The 22,693-nt window shown below is 45.9% G+C and overlaps 1 protein-coding gene across 2 annotated transcripts in view; it reads left to right on the forward strand.

The window, feature by feature from the left end:
• WASHC1 (WASH complex subunit 1) overlaps nucleotides 1-22,693 on the forward strand; it is an 83,937-nt gene that overhangs the window by 12,583 nt on the left and 48,661 nt on the right. For both annotated transcript variants that reach the window (XM_030543310.1, XM_030543317.1), the window contains one exon: nucleotides 6,217-6,370. In XM_030543310.1, coding sequence (XP_030399170.1) covers nucleotides 6,222-6,370 — 149 coding nt within the window. In that variant the 5' untranslated portion in view covers nucleotides 6,217-6,221. The remainder of the gene's footprint in view (nucleotides 1-6,216; nucleotides 6,371-22,693) is intronic.

Below are 22,693 nucleotides of genomic sequence, written 5' to 3' on the forward strand. Positions count from 1 at the left end.
GGCCAGGTCTACGCTGCAGGTGCTATCATGGCATAGCAATGGCCACTAACTATGCCACTATAACCCTGTAGTCTAGATGAAGCCTACAGTGATGGAAGGGTTTTTCTTCGGTTGACCTAGCTTCATCTGCACTGGTGGTTAGGTTGGCATAGCTGTGGTGCTCAAGGGGATGGATTTTTCACATCCCTGAGTGTTGTGCTTTGTCAGCCTAAGATTTAAATGTAGACCAGGCCAGAGACACAAAGGATTTGACGGAGACTCAGGCCTTGGCTAAACTGGCGCTTTACAGTGCTGCAACTTTCTCGCTTAGGGGTGTGAAAAAACACCCCTCTGAGCGCAGCAAGTTACAGCACTGTAAAGTGCCAGTGTAAACAGTGCCGCACTCCAATCGCTGTAAGCTAATCCCCATGGGGAGGTGAAGTACCTGCAGCGCTGGGAGAGCTCACTTGCACTTCAAACGCTGCCATGGGAGCACTCCTGCGGCAGCGCTTTGGAGTTTCGAGTGTAGCCATGCCCTCTGATGGATTCTAGGAGGCCATAGAATAATGGAGCAGTTGCTTTTGCCATTGGAGACTTTGTCCTGAGGTTGGCTTTTCTGACCTAAGGACTGTCAAAGTCTGTACTCTAGGTGACTAATAAATGCTGGTTAGCTTTGAAAAGGCTTTCCTATGTCACTGCAAATACTTAGAGGTTATATTGTTCCCTGAAGGGGTAAAGTCTCTAACAGTATTCTGAACTCATACAGACACGCTGAGAAACAGGGATGTTGTAATCCGAAGGCCCAGTCTGAATTGTAGAGCTGTGAGGCTCACCTGTTTGAAAAGCTAAGCCTAGGGCAAATAGGGGTACTCCAAAGTAGACTATAAAGATGGGGCATCAAACCCTCTGAAACGAAACACCTTCAGTTTTGGATGCCAGCTTAGATAATATTAGATAATGTTTTCACCCCTCAGCCATAAGGCTGAGAAGTCCCTTCCTGCTGCTGTATGTACATGAACATCTAAGCAATATTTTTAAGTAGTTGTTTGAAGTGTCCCGTGGGCTTGTTAGGCTTTTTGTTTTGCTCATCTTTACTCTGAGACTGATTGAAGGCATTTGTATACAGATCCCCTGGCTGGGTTGGGTTGAGTTGGGTTGGACTGGAAGTTTAGACGGCAGTATTTAGTGTCATTCCGATAAAAGGTATCTGCATTTTAAAGTCCTGCTGGATCACAATGTTGTTTGTGCTCTATGCAGATACAGTGGTTGCTGTTCTTCACACCTGGAAAATGCCTGTAGAAATTCTGTGTTATGGGGATGAAATGGTGAAACCAGTCTGTGCTGTTCTCTCCCCTGGACGAGGATGTATATACTGACCATGCCATACCTTGTGGCACAGTAGCAGGGAAATGGTGGTGCCTCCAGGAGCAGGCATGGTGATTAGTGAAGGCTTTCTGCCAATAGGGCACTAGGATTTTTTCCCTTCATCTTTCGGTGCAGGATTTGTGGAATGAGATGTAGTCACAGCAGCAATGAAAACCACTTCTGCCATTCCCTGGGAGAATGGAGAAGGAGACTGTCACTTTAATAGACATGTGGGGAAGGGAGAAAGAACATGGAGGGTCTTTCTGCTAAAGCACGTCCCAAATCACGTTACCTTTGCTCCTCAGTTTAGTGTGTTAATAGCCTACAGTAACCCATTCCATTAAGACTATATAATATAGGTGATGCCCACCCCATTTCAGTCCAGGGGCACATTGATGGGTGAGAGGCAAGGATGCAGTATGTGGTGTGCACGTGAAGCCCTGGAGTCATGATGAATACCAGGGCAAACTCTTCAGTAGGCTGCCTCTTCTGAGGCTATAACACATGGGTGGCTAACTCCCTTTGCAAAGGGACTGGCTGCTCCATTGACATCTTGCCAGCGAGTGACTATTGGAGGTACACAAGGGGCACTTTGCTTTTCTGATGTAGTATAGGAAGGCCATTTTTCTCTTCTCTCCTCCCCAAGCTGTGTCCCTGTGGATGTGCCACATTCCAGAAACGCTGGGCTGTAGATGGGAGTATTGCTCTCATATTTTGTGGGTAGGAGTCTCTACCCTGAAGCTGCAACAATGAGGTGATGTAGATCCTGCACCTGTGACTAGGTTCCTTTCATGGACTGGTAAATGCTGCTGGGAAGGTGAGGGAGAGAACAATATCCTCTAAAGCTCCCCAGCTGTCTGCATTATATGCCAGTGCCTGTGGCTGGGGAGCTCTGGCTGCCCTGTTTAATTCGCTCACTGTGAGGCACAGCTGGAGTTGGTCCTTGCTGCAGCTCTCTGATAGAAGAGCTGGGAAGCTAACTCCACCCGCCTCCCTTTTCATAGGGCTCTGTGTCCTCACAGCGTCTTTCTGGCCAGAGAGCCCCTCCAAACATGGAGAAGCCCTTGTCTGGGTTTTTGTGTCTGAAGTAGGCAACCTGGGATCTTGAAACCTAAATCAGGTCTGTCTCTCCTGGGCTCTGGGCTCGTGAGCTGCTATTTAAGAGGTCTTGGGTACCAGGAGAGCTATGGTGGAGTGCAGCTTGCTGCAGGGCCTAATTACAACCTTATTAAAGTCTGTTTCATCACTTCCTTTGAGCCTTCAGATAGTGATTAAACCTATTTATAGGGCCAGAGTTCCTTAATATTCAGCACAGTGCACCTCTTCCCAATCAAATCAGTATCATCTGCATCTCTGATTGCTGCTTAATAACATTGTAGAACATGCTTAATTAAAAAAGGTATAAATAGACTTTTTTCATCCTCTAACTTTTCAGAGTGTTTTCCCCTCTCTTCTGCCATCCAAATAAAACTTTACACAAACTGAGAAAAGGTTGGCTTAGCAGAGGGAGCGGGGAAAACCTCTTGTCTTTTATCACCTGTGGGTCAACGGGAATCCATCCTGTGCTCCCACCAGGGTTATTTATCTGGCTTCTGCTCCACTGTTAAATCAAATTTCAGTTGAATCCAACTCACACCAGGAACAATAATCCATGATGCAATAACGAGAGAGTTCAGTATAAAAGCAATTTCAGAAGCAGTTGCCACATTTTAAAGACTACACATTAATTTCTAAATGTCTAATCACCCATGAATGTTCCTTGGGGGCTTGATAGATTCACCTGGCTGCTGGAAGTGGGCAGTGTGACTGCTGCTGGCTCCAAATGGCTAAAATTTCTGGGCTGCTTAATGTTCCCTGCACCAGACACTGCATGTTGGGCATCACTCTTTCCCCTCTCACAACCAGAAGACACTCTGTGCTTCCCCAGCAATATGCCAGGAAAGGGCTAAATTTAAAGCCCGATACGAACCAACTACACCAGAGCCAATCTGGCTTGACCAGAGCCCATCAGGTCGTTTACACACTTGACCCAACACTTTTGTAGTGTGGTTTGCATTGGATTGCAAGGATCTAAATGCTGGCCTGGACTCCATTTTCTTTACTTTGTTTCCTCCATGGAGCCACTGGGGCTATTTACTCCCTGGCCCTGCTGCCTGCCTCTCTTATGGCCTGCTGCCCATGCCAGCTCTGCACCATGCACTTGAAGGACAGCTGGTTCCCCCTGCCCCTGGGCTGCTCCTCCAACATGTGTCAGCGCCACTGCCTTAGTTTCAAAGTTACAACAAAACAGGGATACCTCCCTCTAGCAAAGGGAACATTCACAAGTTGAGAAAACAAAGATAAACTAATACGCCTTGCCTGGCGGTTACTTACAAGTTTGAAATATGAGAGACTTGTTCAGAAAGATTTGGAGAACATGGATTGATGTCTGGTCCCTCTTAGTCCCAAGAGCAAACACCACTAAAACAAAGAGCACAGCAAAAGCCTCCCGCCCCACCTCCCAAAAATTTGAAAGTATCTTGTCCCCTTATTGGTCCTTTGGGTCAGGTGTCAGCCAGGTTACCTGAGCTGCTTAACCCTTTATAGGTAAAAGGATTTTGGTGCCTCTGGCCAGGAGGGATTCTATAGTATTGTATACAGGAGGGTTGTTACCTTTCCCTTTATAGTTAAGACAGTGGCAGTATGGGTTTTTCACACCTTGTCCCACTAATCTGCATCTCCTGGAAAGGGGTGATGGGATCTGGACAGTAGCCCTTATGGCTTCTGAGTGCCAGTAACTTGATTCAACTTGTAATAGCTTTTTTTTGTGTGTTGACGCTTTTCAATTGGAAACTGGACTGAGGCAATCAATTAATTTTATACAGATCTCTGAACAAATCAGATTTTAAATTTTCCTAATTCTTGTTGATGCTTATGATGTTTGACTTGGCTTATTACCCTACAATGATGAGATGGCTCAATGCTTTTATATCTCTGGATGTCAGCCTGTCACCCCGCTGTTTGGCTGACAAAGTCGAACAATTGTGGAAGCATAAGAGTTGAAGTTGAGTTATGCTTAATAAAGCGATCAAAAAATGTCATCTTGCTGTTAGACTTATTACTCGTCTGATAATTCCATATCAAACTTGCTAGGCTTATAGATCGAAATAATTTCCTGTCCATCTGCAGAGTAGGTTTGGTTAGGAGTGTGAAAATTGATGTCTTCTACTTCAAACATCATCAGCACTAAACATTCTGGATTCAGAACTTGGCTAATAGCCCTGCCTGTGATGCCTGAAGCAGAACAGAATTGGTCTTGCTCCTCTAGAGTCGTCTGCAGTTTCGATAGCTGGACTTGGCTGGTTAGTTTGCTAACAAAACTAAGATTGTGTCTACAGGGAGACACCTCTGTTCCCCACTTCTTTTAGTGACCTTTCCCCACAATCAGATTTGGTTACAGGAAAATGGAAACTGACTCCACAGAATTATAGGAGGTGTTTCCTTACCATATGCGGTGGGAAATCTTGGATCTGAGGGAACAAATTCAGAACTGATGTGTAATTTACCCATCAAGAAGTGACTAGAGGGAAGAGTTATTTGGTGTAACTCATGTGTTGTGCAGCTGAAAGATGATTTGAAGTGTGTGTAGCGACCGCTGTAATTTATCTCTTTACATCCTCTTATAAATGGCTCTACTCGTCTCTTCAGGCCCTTGTCATGTAGGTTACCCATCGTAGACTCTACAGATATGGTAATTGCAGCACCTAATACATCCCTTCTGAATTAGGCTCCAGGAGCAAATTGGGGGAAATTCTCCTGATAGCAGCAGAGTATGTGGTCTCGAGAGTGTTCTTTGCACAAGACTGGTCCCTGAACAAGACTGTGTGAAAACTGTAATATCTCCCAGTACCAGCAGAGGGAGCACAAAGGCTAAGGGCTTTTTTACTATCGTCTTTCTAATAAACTTAATTTTCATCCCACATTAGCATCTTTTTGAATTTTAATGAGTTAATACTTGTATTATGGACCCAAGTACGGTCTGGGTCCCACTGTGCTGGGTGCTATACAAACACATTGAGACAATTCTTGCCTCAAGTTCATTACAATCTAAAATAGACAAGACACAAAGGGAGGAAGCTGAAAACAGATATGGGTGAAGTGATTTGGCCAGGGTCACAAAGCAGGCTAATGGAAGAGGTGAAATTGGAACCCAGGTCTCCTGACCCCTAATGCTTTCTCGATTAGACCATACTATCTCCCAAATAATAGTAATGAGTAGACTTGCCTTCCATTTTCAGTGTATCCAGAGAAGCTGGTTTCTGTAGTGATTCCCTCTCTCTGGTTCCTGGCAGTTTTTTCTTCTTGTACGGTGAACCAAGTCAGACCCTCCGGAAAACTACAGGAGCAATTCAGGGTGACACCAACGCATTTGGCTAATTACATGAAAGAGACTGTTGCACATTTCTAGATGGTGCTGTTCTAGGATGTGCCTAGCTTGCCCTTTCCTTCACAGTTTCTGGGTGTTCTCTCTCATGTCTGCCTGAAGGCTGGTCTACACTGGGGGGGGGGGGGATCGATCTAAGATACGCGACTTCACGTAGCTGAAGTCGAAGTATCTTAGTTCGACTTACCTGGCCATCCTCTGCTGCAGCTTCCCCATCGACTCCGCTTACTCCTCCTGCTGAGGTGGAGTACGGGCATTGATTTGGGGATCAATTTATCGTGTCTAGGCGAGATGTGATAAATCGATCCCCGATAGATTGATTACTACCCCCTGATCTGGCGGGTAGTGTAGACGTGGCCTAAGTCAAGGAGAAGAGTAATGATATAAGGTTCCTGGGATGAGATGGAGCTGCATATGCTGCAATTACCTCTTCACACTCTCTCTCACAGGCACAATGGCTGCAGTGACCCAGAAGCACTTCTTGGAAGGGCAGACTTACTCTGTCCCTCTGATCCAACCGGACTTGCGCAGGGAAGAGGCTGTGCATCAGGTTGCAGATGCACTTCAGTATTTGCAGAAAGTGTCTAGTGATATCTTCAACAGGTATGTTGCTGTCACACAGGGAAATGGGACTGATGCTGAGTGCCAAGCAGGAGAAAATCAAATACTGCAATAAGACTTTGACACTGAAGGGGGCCTTGGAGAGCCACCAGAGTTCCAAAGGGGGTGGGGAGGGCCAGATGTACCCCAGCAAAAATAGACTGAGTTAAGGTGTGTTCAGTAAGATTAAGGCTAAGATTGTGTCATGATCTTTTTAATAGGGCTGTCAATTAACTGCTGTTAATGCCTGCAATTACAGCACAGCACAATTAACGTGCATTAATCGCAGACCCTCTGGGCGGGAAGGCAGCAAGAGCTGCTCCGAAAAACTTTTTTGGTCAGGCGCAGTAACACAGGCTGCCACCTGAGGGCGGGAAGAGACAAGGCTACAGAGAGCAATGTAGTTCTCATCCCCCCATTTTTAAAGTAAAAACTAGGGCTGTCGATTAATCAGAATTAACTCATGTGACTAACTCAAAAATTAACTGCAATTAAAAAAATTAATCGTGATTAATCACACTGTTAAACTATAGAATACCAATTGAAATTTATTAAATATTTTTGGATGTTTTTCTACATTTTCAAATGTATTGATTTCTGTGACAACACAGCATACAAAGTGTACAGGGTTCAGTTTGTTTTTATATAAATATTTGCACTGTAAAAATGATAAACAAAATGAATAGTATTTTTCAGTTTACCTCATAAAAGTACTGTAGTGCAATCTCTTTATTGTGGAAGTGTAACATACAAATGTAGATGTTTTTGTTTTTGTTACATAACCGCATTCAAAAAACAAAACAATGTAACACTGTAGAGGCTGCAGTCTACTCAGTCCTTCTTCTTGTTCAGCCAATTGCTAAGACAAACAAGTTTGTTTTCATTTATGGGAGATGCTGCTGACTGCTTCTTATTTACAATGTCATCCGAAAGTGAGGTGTTCGCATGGCACTTTTATAGCCAGCGTTGCAAGGTAGTTACATGCCAGATATGGTAATCATTCATATGCCCCTTCATGCTTCAACCACCATTCCAGAGGACATGCTTCCATGCTGATGAGGCTTGTTTAAAAAAAAAAAAAAGCGTTAATTAATTTTGTGACAACTCCTTGGGGGAGAATTGTATGTCTCCTGTTCTGTTTTACCCACATTCTGCCATATATTTCATGGTATAGTAGTCTAAGATGATGATTCAGCACATGCTGTTCATTTTAAGAACACTTTCGCTGCAGATTTGACAAAAGGCAAAGAAGGTACCAATGCGAGATTTCGAAGGATAGCTACAGCACTCAACCCAAGGCTTAAGAATCTGAAGTGCTGTCCAAAATCTGTGAGTGACAAGGTATGGAGAATGTTTTCAGATGTCTTAAAAGAGCAACATTCCAACTACAGAACCCGAACACAATACAAGAAAAACAACCTGCTGGTGCATCCGACTCAGATGATGAAAATGAACATGCGTCGGTCCACTGTGCTTTGAATCATTATTGATCAGAACCCGTCATCAGCATGGATGCATGCTGACCCCCGCCTCCCTCCCCAATCCCCATGCCGCACGGAGTTGGGGCTGACCCAGCCCACCCCAGTGCCGCCCAGGGCTGGGACTGACCCCCATCCCGAGCTAGGAGGCTTATTCCCCTCCTCCTCCCCCAGCTCCATGCCTCCCCCAGCTAAAGCTGATGGCCCCTCAAGCTCTGCACCACTCAGGAGTCAGCTCTGAAGCCAGCACTGCTCGCCAGCAGCAAATTTCTTGGCAGCTCTAATTTTTAGTAAAAGTCACAGATAGGTCACGGGCAAAAAAGAAAAATTCATGGAAGCTGTGACTTGCCCCTGACTTTCACTGAAATATCGGTGACAAAATGGGGATCTGTGGGTCCCTACATGGCCTGAGGAGGGCAGCTGCGCAGGGACTAGGAGCCATCTGCAGCACGTGGGGACTCTGGTGTACCCCTACCACCTGCATGGATTCCGTGACTTTCTGCAACCTCCATGACTAAATCGTAGCCTTAAGTGTGATCAAATAATTGCTGTGCTGGGTTTGCTTTTAGCATGCAGCAATTTGGTAGTGTTTGTCTTCAACTCCGTGGCAGGCTGCCACATACTCCAGTGTTATTTCTGCCACAGATCTGCTCATTTTCTTCTTTTTCACTTTTAAACGGGAAATCTAACTATTTATAATAACTTGCAGTGTCTTTTTCTTGTCTTTTGGTTTTGATCTCTGCTCAGCCATGTTGGTTGCAGTATGATTCCTCCCTAAGTTTCTAGTGTCTTGTACCTCCTAGTGTGTGCATCGTGAGATCTGAGACTGTATTTGAGTTTGCTGTTAAGTCCTAGTCTTTGGTCCCAGGTGAGTTAAATTATTCTGTCAAATAGTTCTTGCAGTGGCTTTAGTGAGGTTGTATTTGCCTAGTATATTTTTTTATGGTTTGGATAGATTTCCACTGTCCTTTCTCAGATTGGATTTTATAGCCAGCCTGAAACTCCTCTGGTTTATTGTGAGGTCTAGGCATGTCCAATTCAGGTTGTGGGGTTTCTCTAAATCCATCAATTTGGCTTTGCTTTTTTTTCCCCTGGCAGACCGTGATTTCAACGTTTCCTAGGACATGTTTGGCCTCCGTGCTAATAGCAATTCTTTAGCTGGTGTAGATTCCTCATCTTGAGAGGGTGATAGTATGATTAGGTTATCAACATGAAATGTCTGCTGTCCTCAGAGGTGAAAGTAAGCCGGTATGGTCTGGTACGGCATACTGTCAAGAGCCAGTATGCCGTGCCGGACTGGACTGGCTTCTGTGGCAGTGATTTAAAGGGCCCGGTGCTCCGGCCGCTGTGGGGAGCCCTGGGCCCTTTAAAGTGCTGCCGGAGCTCTGGCAGCTGGGCTCAAGTGGGGATTTAAAGGGCTGGAGCACCGGCCGCTGCGGGGAGCCCTGGGCCCTTTAATTTGCTCCTGAGCCCCGGGGCTCCCAGCCGCCTCTGCAGCTGGGAGCGCTGGGGTGATTTAAAGGCCCTGGGGCTCCCAGCCACAGCTGGAGCCCCAGGGCCTTTAAATCTTGAAAGGCCTCACCTCTTCTGGTTGAGGTCATGCCTCTTCCTGTTGAGGCCACACCCCTGCTCAGGACTCCGGTAGTACCGGCAAGTCCTTAAGTTACTTTCACCCCTGGCTGTCCTATGTAATTGTGTTGCAAGAGTCTTGGATGCAGGGATTGCTTCAGTTGAGCAATTGAATCACTGACATGTAGGCTGGAATGGATAGACCTGAGGCTTTGTTCTCTCTTACTCCTTGCACTGTGGGAGCTCTGTGGGGTTGGGGAGGTTAGAGGGAGCTCTGGAGGGGCCAGAGACATGCAGAGGGGAGATCTTATGGGAGCCCCAGTGGGTGGTGGGTGGGGTCCCTGTCTGAAATCCTTATTCTGTGCATGAATAAAGCAATCAGCTAACAGGAGCTGTTCTTTCATTTCTGTACTTGCTGTTTTGTGAGGCAATGCTCTGTAATTTCTCTGGGGATGAGGACCTTCTCCTTAGCATGCAAGTCACTCGCAAGTCCTGAACGCTGACTTGACATTGCTCCCTCACTCTTCAGTGCGCTCATGACTTTTAATTACAATTTTTTTCCAACAGCAGAGGAGACTTCATTGGGCCCTTTGTTTGCTTTGCCTTTCTTCTGAGGTCTCTGCTCTCCAATATAATTAATAATGATTTAGTAATTATGCAGGCGTCTGATTAAAAGTTCCCCAACCTTGGGTGTTCTGTGCCAATCAAGAGAGAGGCTTTCAAGGTGAGAACTTTGCTACTTAGAAAAAGTGGCCTCTTCTCTTCCCTGAGATAAGGCAGCTATATCTCCTGTTTCCAGGAAGGAGCAGCCTTATCAAGAGGAAGCTGCCTGTTCTGAACTGCAAATCACCAGCTCACTTGTGCAATACAGCAGGTTCAGCTGAGTGTGTCACGCTCCTTGCATATGTGGTGTGAGAGAGACAGAAACTTTGTTGCTGTGTTGTAGTAGCAGATTGCTTGGTACTGCACTTCCAGGAATGACAAGGAAATCTGTATAACTTCTCTGAGGTGAAGTGGAAGAAGGTCTGAGTTTTTCCTCACCCCATCCATGTTATGTGCTCTAGCGTCTGCTTTGAATTTTAACTGGATGATGACATGAATGACAGATGAGGATTTCTTCTGGTTAAAACAATCTACCTTAGGAATGATCTTCCTCCTGAGGGCACTTATGCTCTCCATCCTCAGGACTATGTTGCTGATGATACAGAAAGGGCGCCAGTGATGTGATGAGGGCTGTCATGAACTGTCTAGGTCTCACATAACCCTGGGATAGGGGCAGAGGAGGGGCATATGCTGGGTAGGTTAATGGAGGCCAGGGGCTGCCACAGTGAAGAGGATACGTGGAGTTAGCCTCCTTGAAAAGGGCACAAAGGACATCTTTGGATTTTGGGAAGAAGGAGAAAGGAAAAAGGAAACTTCTTGCAGCTTGGGAAGGTTTAGGAACCATCACATGTAACAAGTGCAGAAAATCTGTGCTTGTTTTCTAGTTTGCAAATGCTCTGTCCTTGGCTTTGGCTCTGGTAAACTACTTAGTGATGAAAGCATTTCTCATGGTTGACTAATCTGTAAAGAGCCAAAGGGATCTGTGGCTGGGGGGATCTGTGGTCAAGACCTATAGTTCTCCCATTCACAGATAAAGATTTTTAAGGTTAGTTTAATGCTAGTGAAAGATGTTTGACAGCCCTGAAGAATGAGCCCTCCTATCTTCAGAACAGGTAAAGCATTTGGGGAGAGGGAGGGTTCTTGTGTGACTGCAGCAGCAATATCTGATCTGTCCTGTCCTTGGATTGGGACCAAGAGGCACCATCTCCAGGGAATGGGTAGGAATTTTGGCCTCCATGACTGGGTCAGACCTTAGTGATTTGGTTGCTGCCACTAGGGAGGTGATATTACTGTGTTGTTGCAATCGAGTGCTTACATCGGTGAGACACATTTAAGTGTTAGACACAGGCCCAACTAGGTTGACACAAGGTGACTTATTTTGACTTAACTTTGCAGTGTATATCAGGCCTGAGACCCACCCAGGGTTGCCTGAAATAGAATACACCAAACTCAGGTGTGCTGGTAGTGTTTGCTATAGATGCTAGGCCCTAAACTGGGACAACACTTGTCACTTGAGCTGTCAGTTCCTGTATTCTGTTACCAGTCTTACTAACAGTCCAGTCCCCTTCAGAGAATTCCTGTCCTCTTGATGCCAGTATTTGTGGATTTGCTGGAGTGAGAGGCTGAAGCTATAGTTATCGGGACCATATTCCAGTTTGATGGAAATTTTATTCTGTCGCATGTTAGCTAGGAAATGAGTTCATGTAATTAGCCCACCGTGGAAACTAGAATGCAGGCAGCATTCACTGCTCGGTCAGGGCTAAAACAGTTTAGAGCAGGGGGAGTCTATTATTATTTATTTTTTGGCAAAGTCCAAATTTCTTGGTCGAGGTCCAAACTCTAGAGAAAATAATTATAATAAAAAATAACAATAATGACAAGTAACTAAAAATTTCAGGTTCCGTTCAAAAGCGTTTGGCAGTCTGGATTTGGCCCACGGTCCACCTGCTGACTACCCTCGGTTAGGATTATATGTTGAAGGGTGCTCTTTTATGCTTTAAAAAAAAAAAGTCTTTATATCATAGTCTTCAGATTCTTACTGATCTTGAAATGTCAGGAGTCTAACTCTGGGGCAGCCAAAGAGCGCTTTTAATACTCTCCTCAGGAACCAGAGTAACTGCCTACAACACTTGATTAACAAGGGGCCCTCTTCTTCTTTTCCTAATTACTGTCCCCTATATGGGGCCTTGGATTGGAATCATCTGCCATTGTTTCTGCCACTCAGATGCTGTTGGTGATGCAATTCATCTGACTTTGGCACGTTTCATTGCTTTTCTGATGGGCTCTTGGCTGTCTGGGACTTCTCTGTGAGGAGTTAGCTCTTCTCTCGAGTTATGGAGTTTTTGGTTTCCTGCTAATGTTTGTTGGCGTGGGTGTGGTATTTTGTTTTTGTAGTGGTTTTTTTTGCAGAGCTTGTTAAACTCCTGTGATACACACACTTGCTGTTCAAACTACTCCCTGATCTGGAGCATATACCCCAGGCTTGTTACTGTAGTATGATGTGTAGAAAATCAGATAGGGATTTTAGGATATTTTGGCTTTTAAGATACCTTATTTGTGTTTTACTGCCACAACATTTACATTAATTTTGGTCTGGAGCTTGCTTGTCATGTCCTGGTTTCCTGTTGTAAATCACCAGTCTCAACACAGAAGAAAAGTTTAACACTTAAAAACAAACCTGAGCAAGTCTCTGTTTGTTTGAATTTCCTTATTCCCTCCCTATTTGCATGGAACAGGATTTTGAGAAACTTTAAAATTTTTTCCCATACAAAATTATAACTCAAGGAAATTAAATATACTTGAAAGAGTTTGTAGATACTAGAAACTTTAGGCTGTTATTTCAATCTGTGAAGAACTTTTATTTTAATGTCAAAAAGGAAGTGATGGAAATATTAAGGTTTTTTTAGGCCTATTGGGAAGCAATAAGAATGATACAGAACAGCCTACAAGCCTAGGGAGGAAGTAGAATGGGTGGAGTCATTGGTGATTGGGGAGATGGGCAGTAGCTAGTGGGTGGATTCAACTGTTATTGAATAGTGAAGAGGAGAATGGGTGGAGAGGTGAACTGTTAGGGGATTTGGTTGGTTAAGATCTAGAGATTTCTGGAAGGTGGGCAGAGGAACTGATGTATAAAGATAGCCTAGTTCTAGTGTAACCTTAGCCACGTCTACACTGGCACATAGGTTGGTATAACTTACAGCGCTCTGGGGTGTGATTAATCCACACTCCTGATTGATGTAAGTTATACTGACCTAAGTGCCAGTGTGCACAGCACTATGTCGGTGGGAGAGCTTCTGCTGCCAACATAGCTACTGTTTCTTGTGGTGAAGACACTGGGCCAACAGAGAAAGCTCTCCTGTTGGTTTGATTACTTCAACTCCCACAAGTTCTGCAGCTGCATCAGTGCCGCTGTAGCACTTCTAGTGCAGAGGTAGCTTCACTTTTGAATGCATTAGGTGTGTCTTTCTCCTGTTAACTGTAGGAAATGTGAAAGCTGCTGCTTAGTAGTGGAAATGGTGATAGGCAGCTGTTTGGCAATCAGTAAAAACTAAGAATTAAAAATTTTATTAAAGGAAATGTTTGAAATGAAATATACACAGGTTGAGAGGGAAGGTACTGTACACCTGGGGTCAGGCTTGGGTTATGGGAGGTTACAGATACCGTTTGCAAGGATGAAAAGCTACATACATGTCGCATAACCGGCATAGACCCAGATTGGAGTGCAAGGGTTTTTAAAGTGTCAGTGAATAAGTGGGCTCGGGTTCGCCACCCATGGAATGAATAAGGAGTCCAAGTCAGTATCGATGGAGCAGATAGGTACCTGGTGGGGTGTGTCCCTTGGTCCCTCAGGGAAGGAAGTGGGTTATTTCCCTGGTTGGCTGTCTCAATTACTCAGTGTGGTATTGGTGATGTCTGGTAATGTGTTCGGTATAAATGTCTCTGAACCACCTGATGGTGTTGGGCACCATGAGCTGTCTCATGAGCTGGTTGTAGCATTGACCGACCCCACATGTTCTCAGAACTAGCTCATTGCGGGGTCCCATGAGCCCAGGGCTCCCACGATCAGGGCTTGTACCTGGGCTTCGTAGCCCTGGATTCTCAGGGTCTCAGCCAGCGAGGCATACTTTGACTGCTTCCAAGCTCGAGCCTTGTGGAAGGCAGGGGATCGGTTTTCGAAAGGCACCGTGACATCTACCAGGAGGACCTTTTTTCTTTTCTGCGTCCATCACGATGATGTCGGGTCGCAGTCGGCTGTCTGTCCTGGGGATGGCGGAGTCGATGGTGATCTCTATTACAGTGGTGCAGCCCCTTCCCTGGCTCCATGTGAGCAAGGATCTGGGGAATACTTCATACATATCAGAAGCTCAAAAGCACTGGGGCGAGGGTGGGGGAGATAGGAACACCCACTCAGATGAATGGAGCAGTTCGCATGTTTCAGCTATTGTTTCAGGCTGTATTCCTCTCCTGGGGTATTCTCAGTCAGCTGAGAGCATCACATTGAAATGAATGGGCCACATCACATCCTTCCAAACCTCCTATGCTGCAGATGAATATGCAGAAGGAGCCCTTTATCTCCATCATCCCTCTGTCCTTCCTGTTTAAAGGACAACACTTCTATGTGCTCTAAAATCCACATGCTTGCATGAATTTCCTTGAAATTTGCCAGGCTTCGTGGGAGAGCAGAGTGAGGTTTATGACCCACATTTGGGGTCATTTGAGCCAGAGTTCAAAGATATAAGATCCTCCCCCCCCCCAAAAAAAAAGCAATATTTTAACGTTTCTAGGTGTCTTCCCCCCACCCCACCCTTAAAGCAGCACTGGAGATCAGTATCGCTGTGATGGGTCAGAATCATCTCAGGGTATGGCTACACTTGCACTTCAAAGGGCTGCCGCTGCAGCGCTTTGAAGTTTCGAGTGTGGTTGCAGCGCCAGCGCTGGGAGAGAGCTCTCCCAGCACTACATGTACTCCACGTCCTCTACGGGTGTAGCTTGCAGTGCTGGGAGCCGCGCTTCCAGCGCTGCGGCACTGTTTACACTGGCGGTTTACAGCGCTGTATCTTGCAGCGCTCGGGGTGTGTTTTTTTCACACCCCTGAGCACGAAAGTTGCAGCACTGTAAAGCGCCAGTGTAGCCATGGCCTTCAGTTGGTCTTTTTTATTATTTATTTATTTATTTATTTATTGAAGCCAAGGTAGTGCAGGGCACCCACTAAGTCTGTGTGGGACCCAAATTATGAATGGTATTTAAGAACATGTTGACTTCTTTGCTAGTGTAAGGAAGGATTACGGTGCGCATGTGCCAATAAAATAAAAAACCATGAGAGGATGTCTATACAGCTGCTTTATGTTTTTCCGGCATAATGCTGATGCCATTGCCCCTGCTGAACACCCTGCCGCTGATATTTCTAGTCCAAACCTTTGTACACCTGTGCAATAAAGATTTAGTAACTCATGTTGCTTGCTACAAGTTGTCTCAGCTCTAAGTGTTTGTATTTTAGGGGGAGGTTTGCTATAATCACAGCAGAACAGTCAGCAACTTATCTAACCAACATTTTTGTTTTATCAGATGGAGAGGAGATGGAGAGCTGTGACAGAGGATGGGCATAGGGAGAGAGAAGGGTGGGAAAATGAGGATGGATCGTAGGCAAGCCTTGGATTGGTTGTTTAAGGAAAATCTGTATATTACTAGCCCCTGGAGTGCAGGGCAAGGGGCTATTTCCTGATCTCGGGACAGATTAATGGGATGTTTCCAAAGGCTCCCTGACTTGAGGGAAATGAAATGTGTGCACTGCCAGGGTTACCAGCATGTGGATTCTGGCGATTCCTGGATCACAAGGTTGCAGAAATTTGTGGGAGAGCAAGGAGTACATCATGACATGGGGATTGCTGACAACAGGCTGATTTGGGTGGCTTGTGTTGGGATCATGTTTTGCCCACTTTGCAGCATCTAACTGAGGACCTAAGAGGATCTATCAGACATTGTGGTGATTCACTTGAGCAGAAATGATCTGGGCCTTATTCCTGCTGTTCACCTCATAGAGTGTATGAGAGCAGATTTGGATGGCATCAGAGATTTGTGTCCGGGAGCTGCAATAGCTTTCTTTGATTTGGCTGAGCAGCTGACTAATTGCTACATTGACAACATGAAAGCTATTAATAAGTGTTGGAAAAACATTAATCAGGAAATTGGAGAGTTCATGGCTGACTGGAAAACGTGTACCATATGGCATAGAAACATTACAAGCTCTGACATCCCCTGTTTCTTGTAGATGGGGTACATGGACAGGGGTCTGAGGATCTTTCTCTCAGTTGTTTGGAACAGAAACGCTGTCTGTGATTTCTCTCACTGGTCCTACCACGAACTCCACCCTCCAACCATTCTGAAACACCATTCCACTGTAACATAACTGTCCTTTTCTCCAGGCACTGCATGTGAGTTGGGTTACAGGAAGGAAGAAGTAATGGCAATAGATATGTATGTACACCAGGAAGATGAGTTCCCTGCTTGCAATGGGGGGTTCCTCAGTACAGTAGTGGGGAGGAGGTCAGATTGGAGGGAGGAACAGTTGGGAAATGGGTCACGGGGGTGGCTGGGGAGGTGTGCCATAGCAGTGCTAGTGGGGCCCAATTAATGGGGAGGGAGAGAGGGTGGCTGGTTCAGTATGTAAATTGCAGGACATGGTACACACAACTGCATAAATGATTGCTAACTTCTACAAACAACATCTTTTTTCTATTTAAAAATAAAGTGGGAAATTCAATGGCAAAATACTACATTAAAACAGAGTTAAGGTTGCTTGGTGGGATGTCATCCCCTTGCAGAACACTGAGGGTACGTCTACACTACGGGATTATTCCGATTTTACATAAACCGGTTTTATAAAACAGATTGTATAAAGTCGAGTGCACGCGGCCACACTAAGCACATTAATTCGGCGGTGTGCGTCCATGGTCCGAGGCTAGCGTCGATTTCCGGAGCGTTGCATTGTGGGTAGCTATTCCGTAGCTATCCCATAGTTCCCGCAGTCTCCCCCGCCCCTTAGAATTCTGGGTTGAGATCCCAATGGCTGATGGGGCAAAAATCATTGTCACGGGTGGTTCTGGGTAAATGTCGTCAGTCATTCCTTCCTCCGGGAAAGCAATGGCAGACAATCATTTCGCGCCCTTTTCCCCTGGATTGCCCTGGCAGATGCCATAGCACGGCAACCATGGAGCCCATTCAGCTATTTTTTTTTTTTTTTACAGTCGCCGTTATGTGTATTGGATGCTGCAGACAGAGGCGATACTCCAGTGCTACACAGCAGCATTCATTTGCTTTTGCATGATAGCAGAGACCAGTCGTTCTGTACCGTCTGCTGCCGGTGTAAATCGGCAATGAAATGACGGTTATCTGTCCTTCTGTACTGTGAGATCGGCCGGGGGCGCAAAGGCAAAACTGGGAATAACTCTCTGAGTCAATCCCTCCTTTATGGTTTCTAAAAATAGTCAGTCCTGCCTAGAATATGGGGCAAGTGTACTAGAGAAGCAGTGTATCAGAGAGCACAGCTGCTCCGTGTCAGATCCCGCAGAAATGATGAGCTACATGCCATTCACGGGAGGTGCCCCTGCAACAACCCCACCCGTTGCTTCCGTCCTCCCCCAACATTCCTGGGCTACCGTGGCAGTGTCCCCCCCATTTGTGTCATGAAGTTATAAAGAATGCAGGAATAAGACACAGTGACTTGTTAGTGAAATAAAATGAGGGGGAGGCAGCCTCCCGGTGCTATGAGAGTCCAGGCAGGACATTAAGCGGTGCAGAGGAGAGGAGCCCAGCATCCCGCTGCTATGATAGTCCAGGCAGTACGGAATCTTTTCTTTACACAGGAAAGGGTGGGAGCTGATGGAGCTCAGCCCCCAGTTGCTATGATGAGGACGGTTACCAGCCGTTCTGTCCCATCTATTGGGAATGACCAGGAATCATTCCTATTTTTACCCAGGTGCCCCCGGCCGACCTCACCTGAGGCAAGCCAGGAGCACTCATGGGCTGATGGTGATGACGGATATCAGCCCGGAGGCCAATACTGTGTACCGTCTGCCACCAGGGAGGGGAGAGGAGCGGATACTGCTCTTCACTGCTGCAGCATCGCGTCTACCAGCAGCATTCAGTAGATATAGGGTGACACTGAAAGAAGTCAAGAAACAATTTTTTTCCCTTTTCTTTCACGTGGGGGAGGGAGTAAATTGATGAGCTATTCCCTGAACCACGCCGGACAATGTGTTTGAACCTACAGGCACTGGGAGCTCAGCCAAGAATGCAAATACTTTTCAGAGACTGCTGGGGACTGTGGGATAGCTGGAGTCCTCAGTACCCCCTCCCTCCCTCCATGAGCGTCCATTTGAGTCTCTGGCTTCCCGTTACGCTTGTCACGCAGCACTGTGTAGCCTGTAGATTTTTTTTTTCAAACGCTTTGGCATTTCATCTTCTGTAACGGAGCTCTGATAGAACAGATTTGTTTCCCCATACAGCGATCAGATCCAGTATCTCCCATACGGTCCATGCTGGAGCTCTTTTTGGATTTGGGACTGATCAGAGCTCCACACTGGGCAAACAGGAAATGAAAATCAAAATTTCGCGGGGCTTTTCCTGTTTACCTGGCCACTGCATCCGAGTTCAGATTGCTGTCCAGAGCGGTCACAGTGGTGCACTGTGGGATACCACCCGGAGGCCAATACCGTCGATTTGCGGCCACACTAACCCTAATCCGATATGGTAATACCGATTTTAGCGCTGCTCCTCTCGGGGAGGAGTACAGAAACCGATTTAAAGAGCCTTTTATATCGATATGAAGGGCCTCGTAGTGTGGATGGATACAGCATTAAATCGGTTTAACGCTGCTAAAATCAGTTTAAATGCATAGTGTAGACCAAGCCTGAGATGAGCAAAACTCAAACTTCTGAAAACCAGGAAATGCACAGTTAAGGTTGTCCGTGCATTTAATACTTTTACTCTGCCAACCACACAATGGGTGAAATGTACAAGTTCTTCACCTCCTTTTACAACCCATTCATTCTCATTCACAGGATTTCATCTAACACTATTAAAGGAGTGGGGGGTTGCCCATGTTGCCGTGGAGCTGACAGTAGCCAATGGGAATTATTGCATACACTGCAGCTACAGTCACTGCGTTAGGTTTACCTACACTAAATGGTGGAGGCAGTAGCAGGGCCTGCTAGTGCATGTATGATACGAGGAATCTGTGGATTATTTTAAGGTGTGTGACCAAGCTGTGATTATGATAGGAGATATGTTTTGCACCCTCCAATGTGAGCGAGCAAAGGTAAGAGTTGCCATGTGTACCTTCAGGATCCAGTATGTGTTGTTTCATTGTGTACATTATATAACAGTAGGGCACAGGGGTTTTATTATGAAGGGCATTGTCAACAGTGAGCAGTCTAAGCATTTAGTATCCGCATGCACTCCAGGTAAGGTGAGTGAGGTCAGCGTCAGATGTAACTGTGCTGATTGGTGAAGGTACCATAGTTAGCTCTGCTTGGTAGAGGAGTGTGTGTGTGAGAGAGTGAGTGAGCTTTGGATTACTTTGAGGAGTGACACAGCTGTGATTGTGATATGAGGAGATGTTTTCCATACTCTTGAGGAAAGGGAGGAGGTGCATGTATACCTTCAGGATTCTGCATGCATCATTTCTGTGCAGAATTGTATAGGTTAAGTCAGTAGCAGGACATAGAGCTTTTATTGCAAAGGCTATTGTCCGCAGTAAGATGGAATATGAAAGGATTTTAATGCTTTTATAGTGACTAAGTTAAAGTGCAGGTTGAGATGGTATCCTGTGGATAAGTGTAAGGGAGCTGTAAAAAGCTGGGAAGTGGTTCTTAATTTGTGCATGGGTTGTATTATTTCTGGTGTGTGTGTGTGTGTGTACGTACGTACACCAGAATCTGAAACTTCCTGAATCTGTAATGCCAAAAGTCAGTGTGAGTATGTGCATGTTGAGGCCTTGTTCAAAGAGGGAAGGTGGGGTGGGCAACCTTTTTTTTCCTTCTTTCTTATCTTTTAATAGTGTTAAATGGAATCCTGTGGTTGAGAGTGAAAGGAAGTAAAGCGCTTTACTACTGAGGGAATTCTGCACCACTGTGCATGCATAGAATTCATGTGCCATGCAGAGTTTTTTTTTTCTCAGCAGAAAATACATTCTGCATAGAAGTGCTTCAGTTATGCCTTTCGCCCACCAGGGGCTGCTGTGTCACCAGAACAGAGAGCAGCCACTCTCAGGTGGGAGGGGCTCCAGCAATGGATAGGGAAGAGAACAGGCTGCCTTCCTCACAGCACCCTGCCCATAGGACCAGGTGAGGAGGCACAGGATATGGGGGGATGGACAACATGAGGTATATGGGTGGGAGGTCACAGACTGGAGTTCAGAAGGGCTAGTGGGCGGCACAGACTGGGGTGAGGGTTGAATGGGAGTGGGGATGCAGGGACACATGCTCATGGTGGAGGAGGGTGTCTGAGTGGAGGTGCAGGGACACATGGGGATGAGGGAGGGAGGTGCAGGGACACATGGGGACAGGGACAGATGTGCCTGATTGAATGGGAGAGTAGGGTCCACCATGGTCTGCAACTCCCTAACAGTCCCCCCCCAACCCACCCGTTTCATACTTCTCCCTCCCACACCCAACCAGTCTCCAAGTTCACACCCAAGCTCCTTCAGCTCCTCCATTACCTCTGAATCCCCTAAGCCTTTGCACTGCTTCTCAAGGGTGTGAGAGTTTAAAGGGTTTCTGTATTATAGTTTTAAGTGAATTACTCCAAGTTCTGTATTAATATGCCTAAGGAATCTATCTGACAAAAAAAACATTTCCAGAATCTTTTTGTCACCTGTATTGTTACAGACATACTTGCTGACAAGTATTTTGAAATAAATTACCAAAATAATTGAAACTGGTGTGATTATATTGTGTTATTTTGACAAATAAAATATGCAAAATTTTAAAATATTGTGTGTAGAATTTTTAAATTTTTTGATGCAGAATTCCCCCAGGAGCAAGAGCTTGTACATTTCAGCAACTGTGGGGTTGACAGAGTAAAGGGGTGTGTGTGTGTGTGTGTTAAAAGGGCTGTATTGAGGCATTGCTGAAAGAGGGCAGAGTTAAGATTTCATAGGCAACCTTAAATGTGCATTTTTCTGGCTTTCAAAAATTTGAGTTTTGCTCAACTCATCATTCTGCAAGGGGTGATGTACCACTAGCAACCTTAACTCTGTGTAAATGGAATTTTTTTTTTGCCACTGAATCTTTTTGACTCTAGATTAGTATATGTCTATATCAATCTGCAAACTCATTGTTTTGTGAATGTCATTTTGACTTCATACTGTACTACGCCTTTCGCTTTTGCACTGTACCCTCCATCTTGAGCTGGGACACCCAGATGGTATTAGGAGAAATTCTTATGCCTAGCAGAGGGACTAACATTGGGAAAGCCACCAAGAGTAGTCAACTTTGAAGGTTTCCATTCAAACAGATCCACCCCAGGACAATTCTGTTTAAAGGCCTGGTCTTCTCCAGCTGCGGGGCTTTCTCACCAGCCATCCACTGCCAGGAACAGGAAGTCTGAGCAGGAGAAGGGAGCAGGAGGGTCCTGGGACTCCCAGAAGACATTAATCAAAACCCAAAAGTGGTGAGGAAGCCTGAGGGAGGGGTTTTGCTTGAGGCACTTGTTTTTGCCTGGATATGTAAATCATGTGCTTTGTCTGCGAGTAAAATGTATCTGTTTTAGAAGTTCCTTTACAGAGTCTGTGTGTTCTCTTGTTTCAATTGTCACAAGATCCTGAGACCTGGTCTACACTTAAAAATTAGATCTATCTAGCTACGTTTTTCAGTGTTGTGAAAAATTGTGCACCCTGAACTGATGTAGTTACGTTGACTAGTTGTAGATGTGGCTAGGTTGATGGAAGAATTTTCTATCAATCTAGCTAACATCTCTTGGAGTGGTGGATTTACTGCATCAACAGAAAATCTCCTTCCATCTATAGAAACCTTCTAAGCTATGGTGCTACAGTTGCACAGTTGCAATGCCATAGCTGTACTGCTGTGTCAACTGTAGCTTACATACATCCTAAGAGTTACAATGTAAATCAAAATACCCAGGAGGGTGGAGCTCTGGGGAGGGCTTGCTTAAGCTGTTTGGGAGACTTGGAGGAATCAGCCCTGGTCTTGGGGCCTAGAGCGGCTGGACTTCAGATTCCCACATACCCAAGAAGGGGGTGCCAGACAGGGTGTCTGTGTGCCAGAGAGGCCAGACCAGGAGTGGCCAACCTGTGGTTTGGGAGCCACATGTGGCTCTTCAGAAGTTAATGTGCAGCTCCTTGTATAGGCACTGACTCCGGGGCTGGAGCTACAGGCACCAACTTTCCAATGTGCAGGGAGATGCGCACTGCTCAACCCTTGGCTCTGCCACAGCCTTGCCCCCACTCCAACCCTTCCTGCCCCCACTCCTGAGCTACCGTGCCCTCGCTTCTCTCCCCTCCTCCCCCGAGCCTCCTGCCTGCCATGAAACAGCTGATCAGGAGGTGCAGGAGGGAGGAGGAGGCGCTGATCAGCACGGCTTGCCGGCGGGTGGGAAGCGCTGGGGGTGGAGGGTGGAAGCTGATGGGGGGCTGCTGATGTATTACTGTGGCTCTTTG

Source organism: Gopherus evgoodei, chromosome 1 (genome assembly GCF_007399415.2).
Source record: "Gopherus evgoodei ecotype Sinaloan lineage chromosome 1, rGopEvg1_v1.p, whole genome shotgun sequence".
NCBI lineage: Eukaryota > Metazoa > Chordata > Testudines > Testudinidae > Gopherus > Gopherus evgoodei.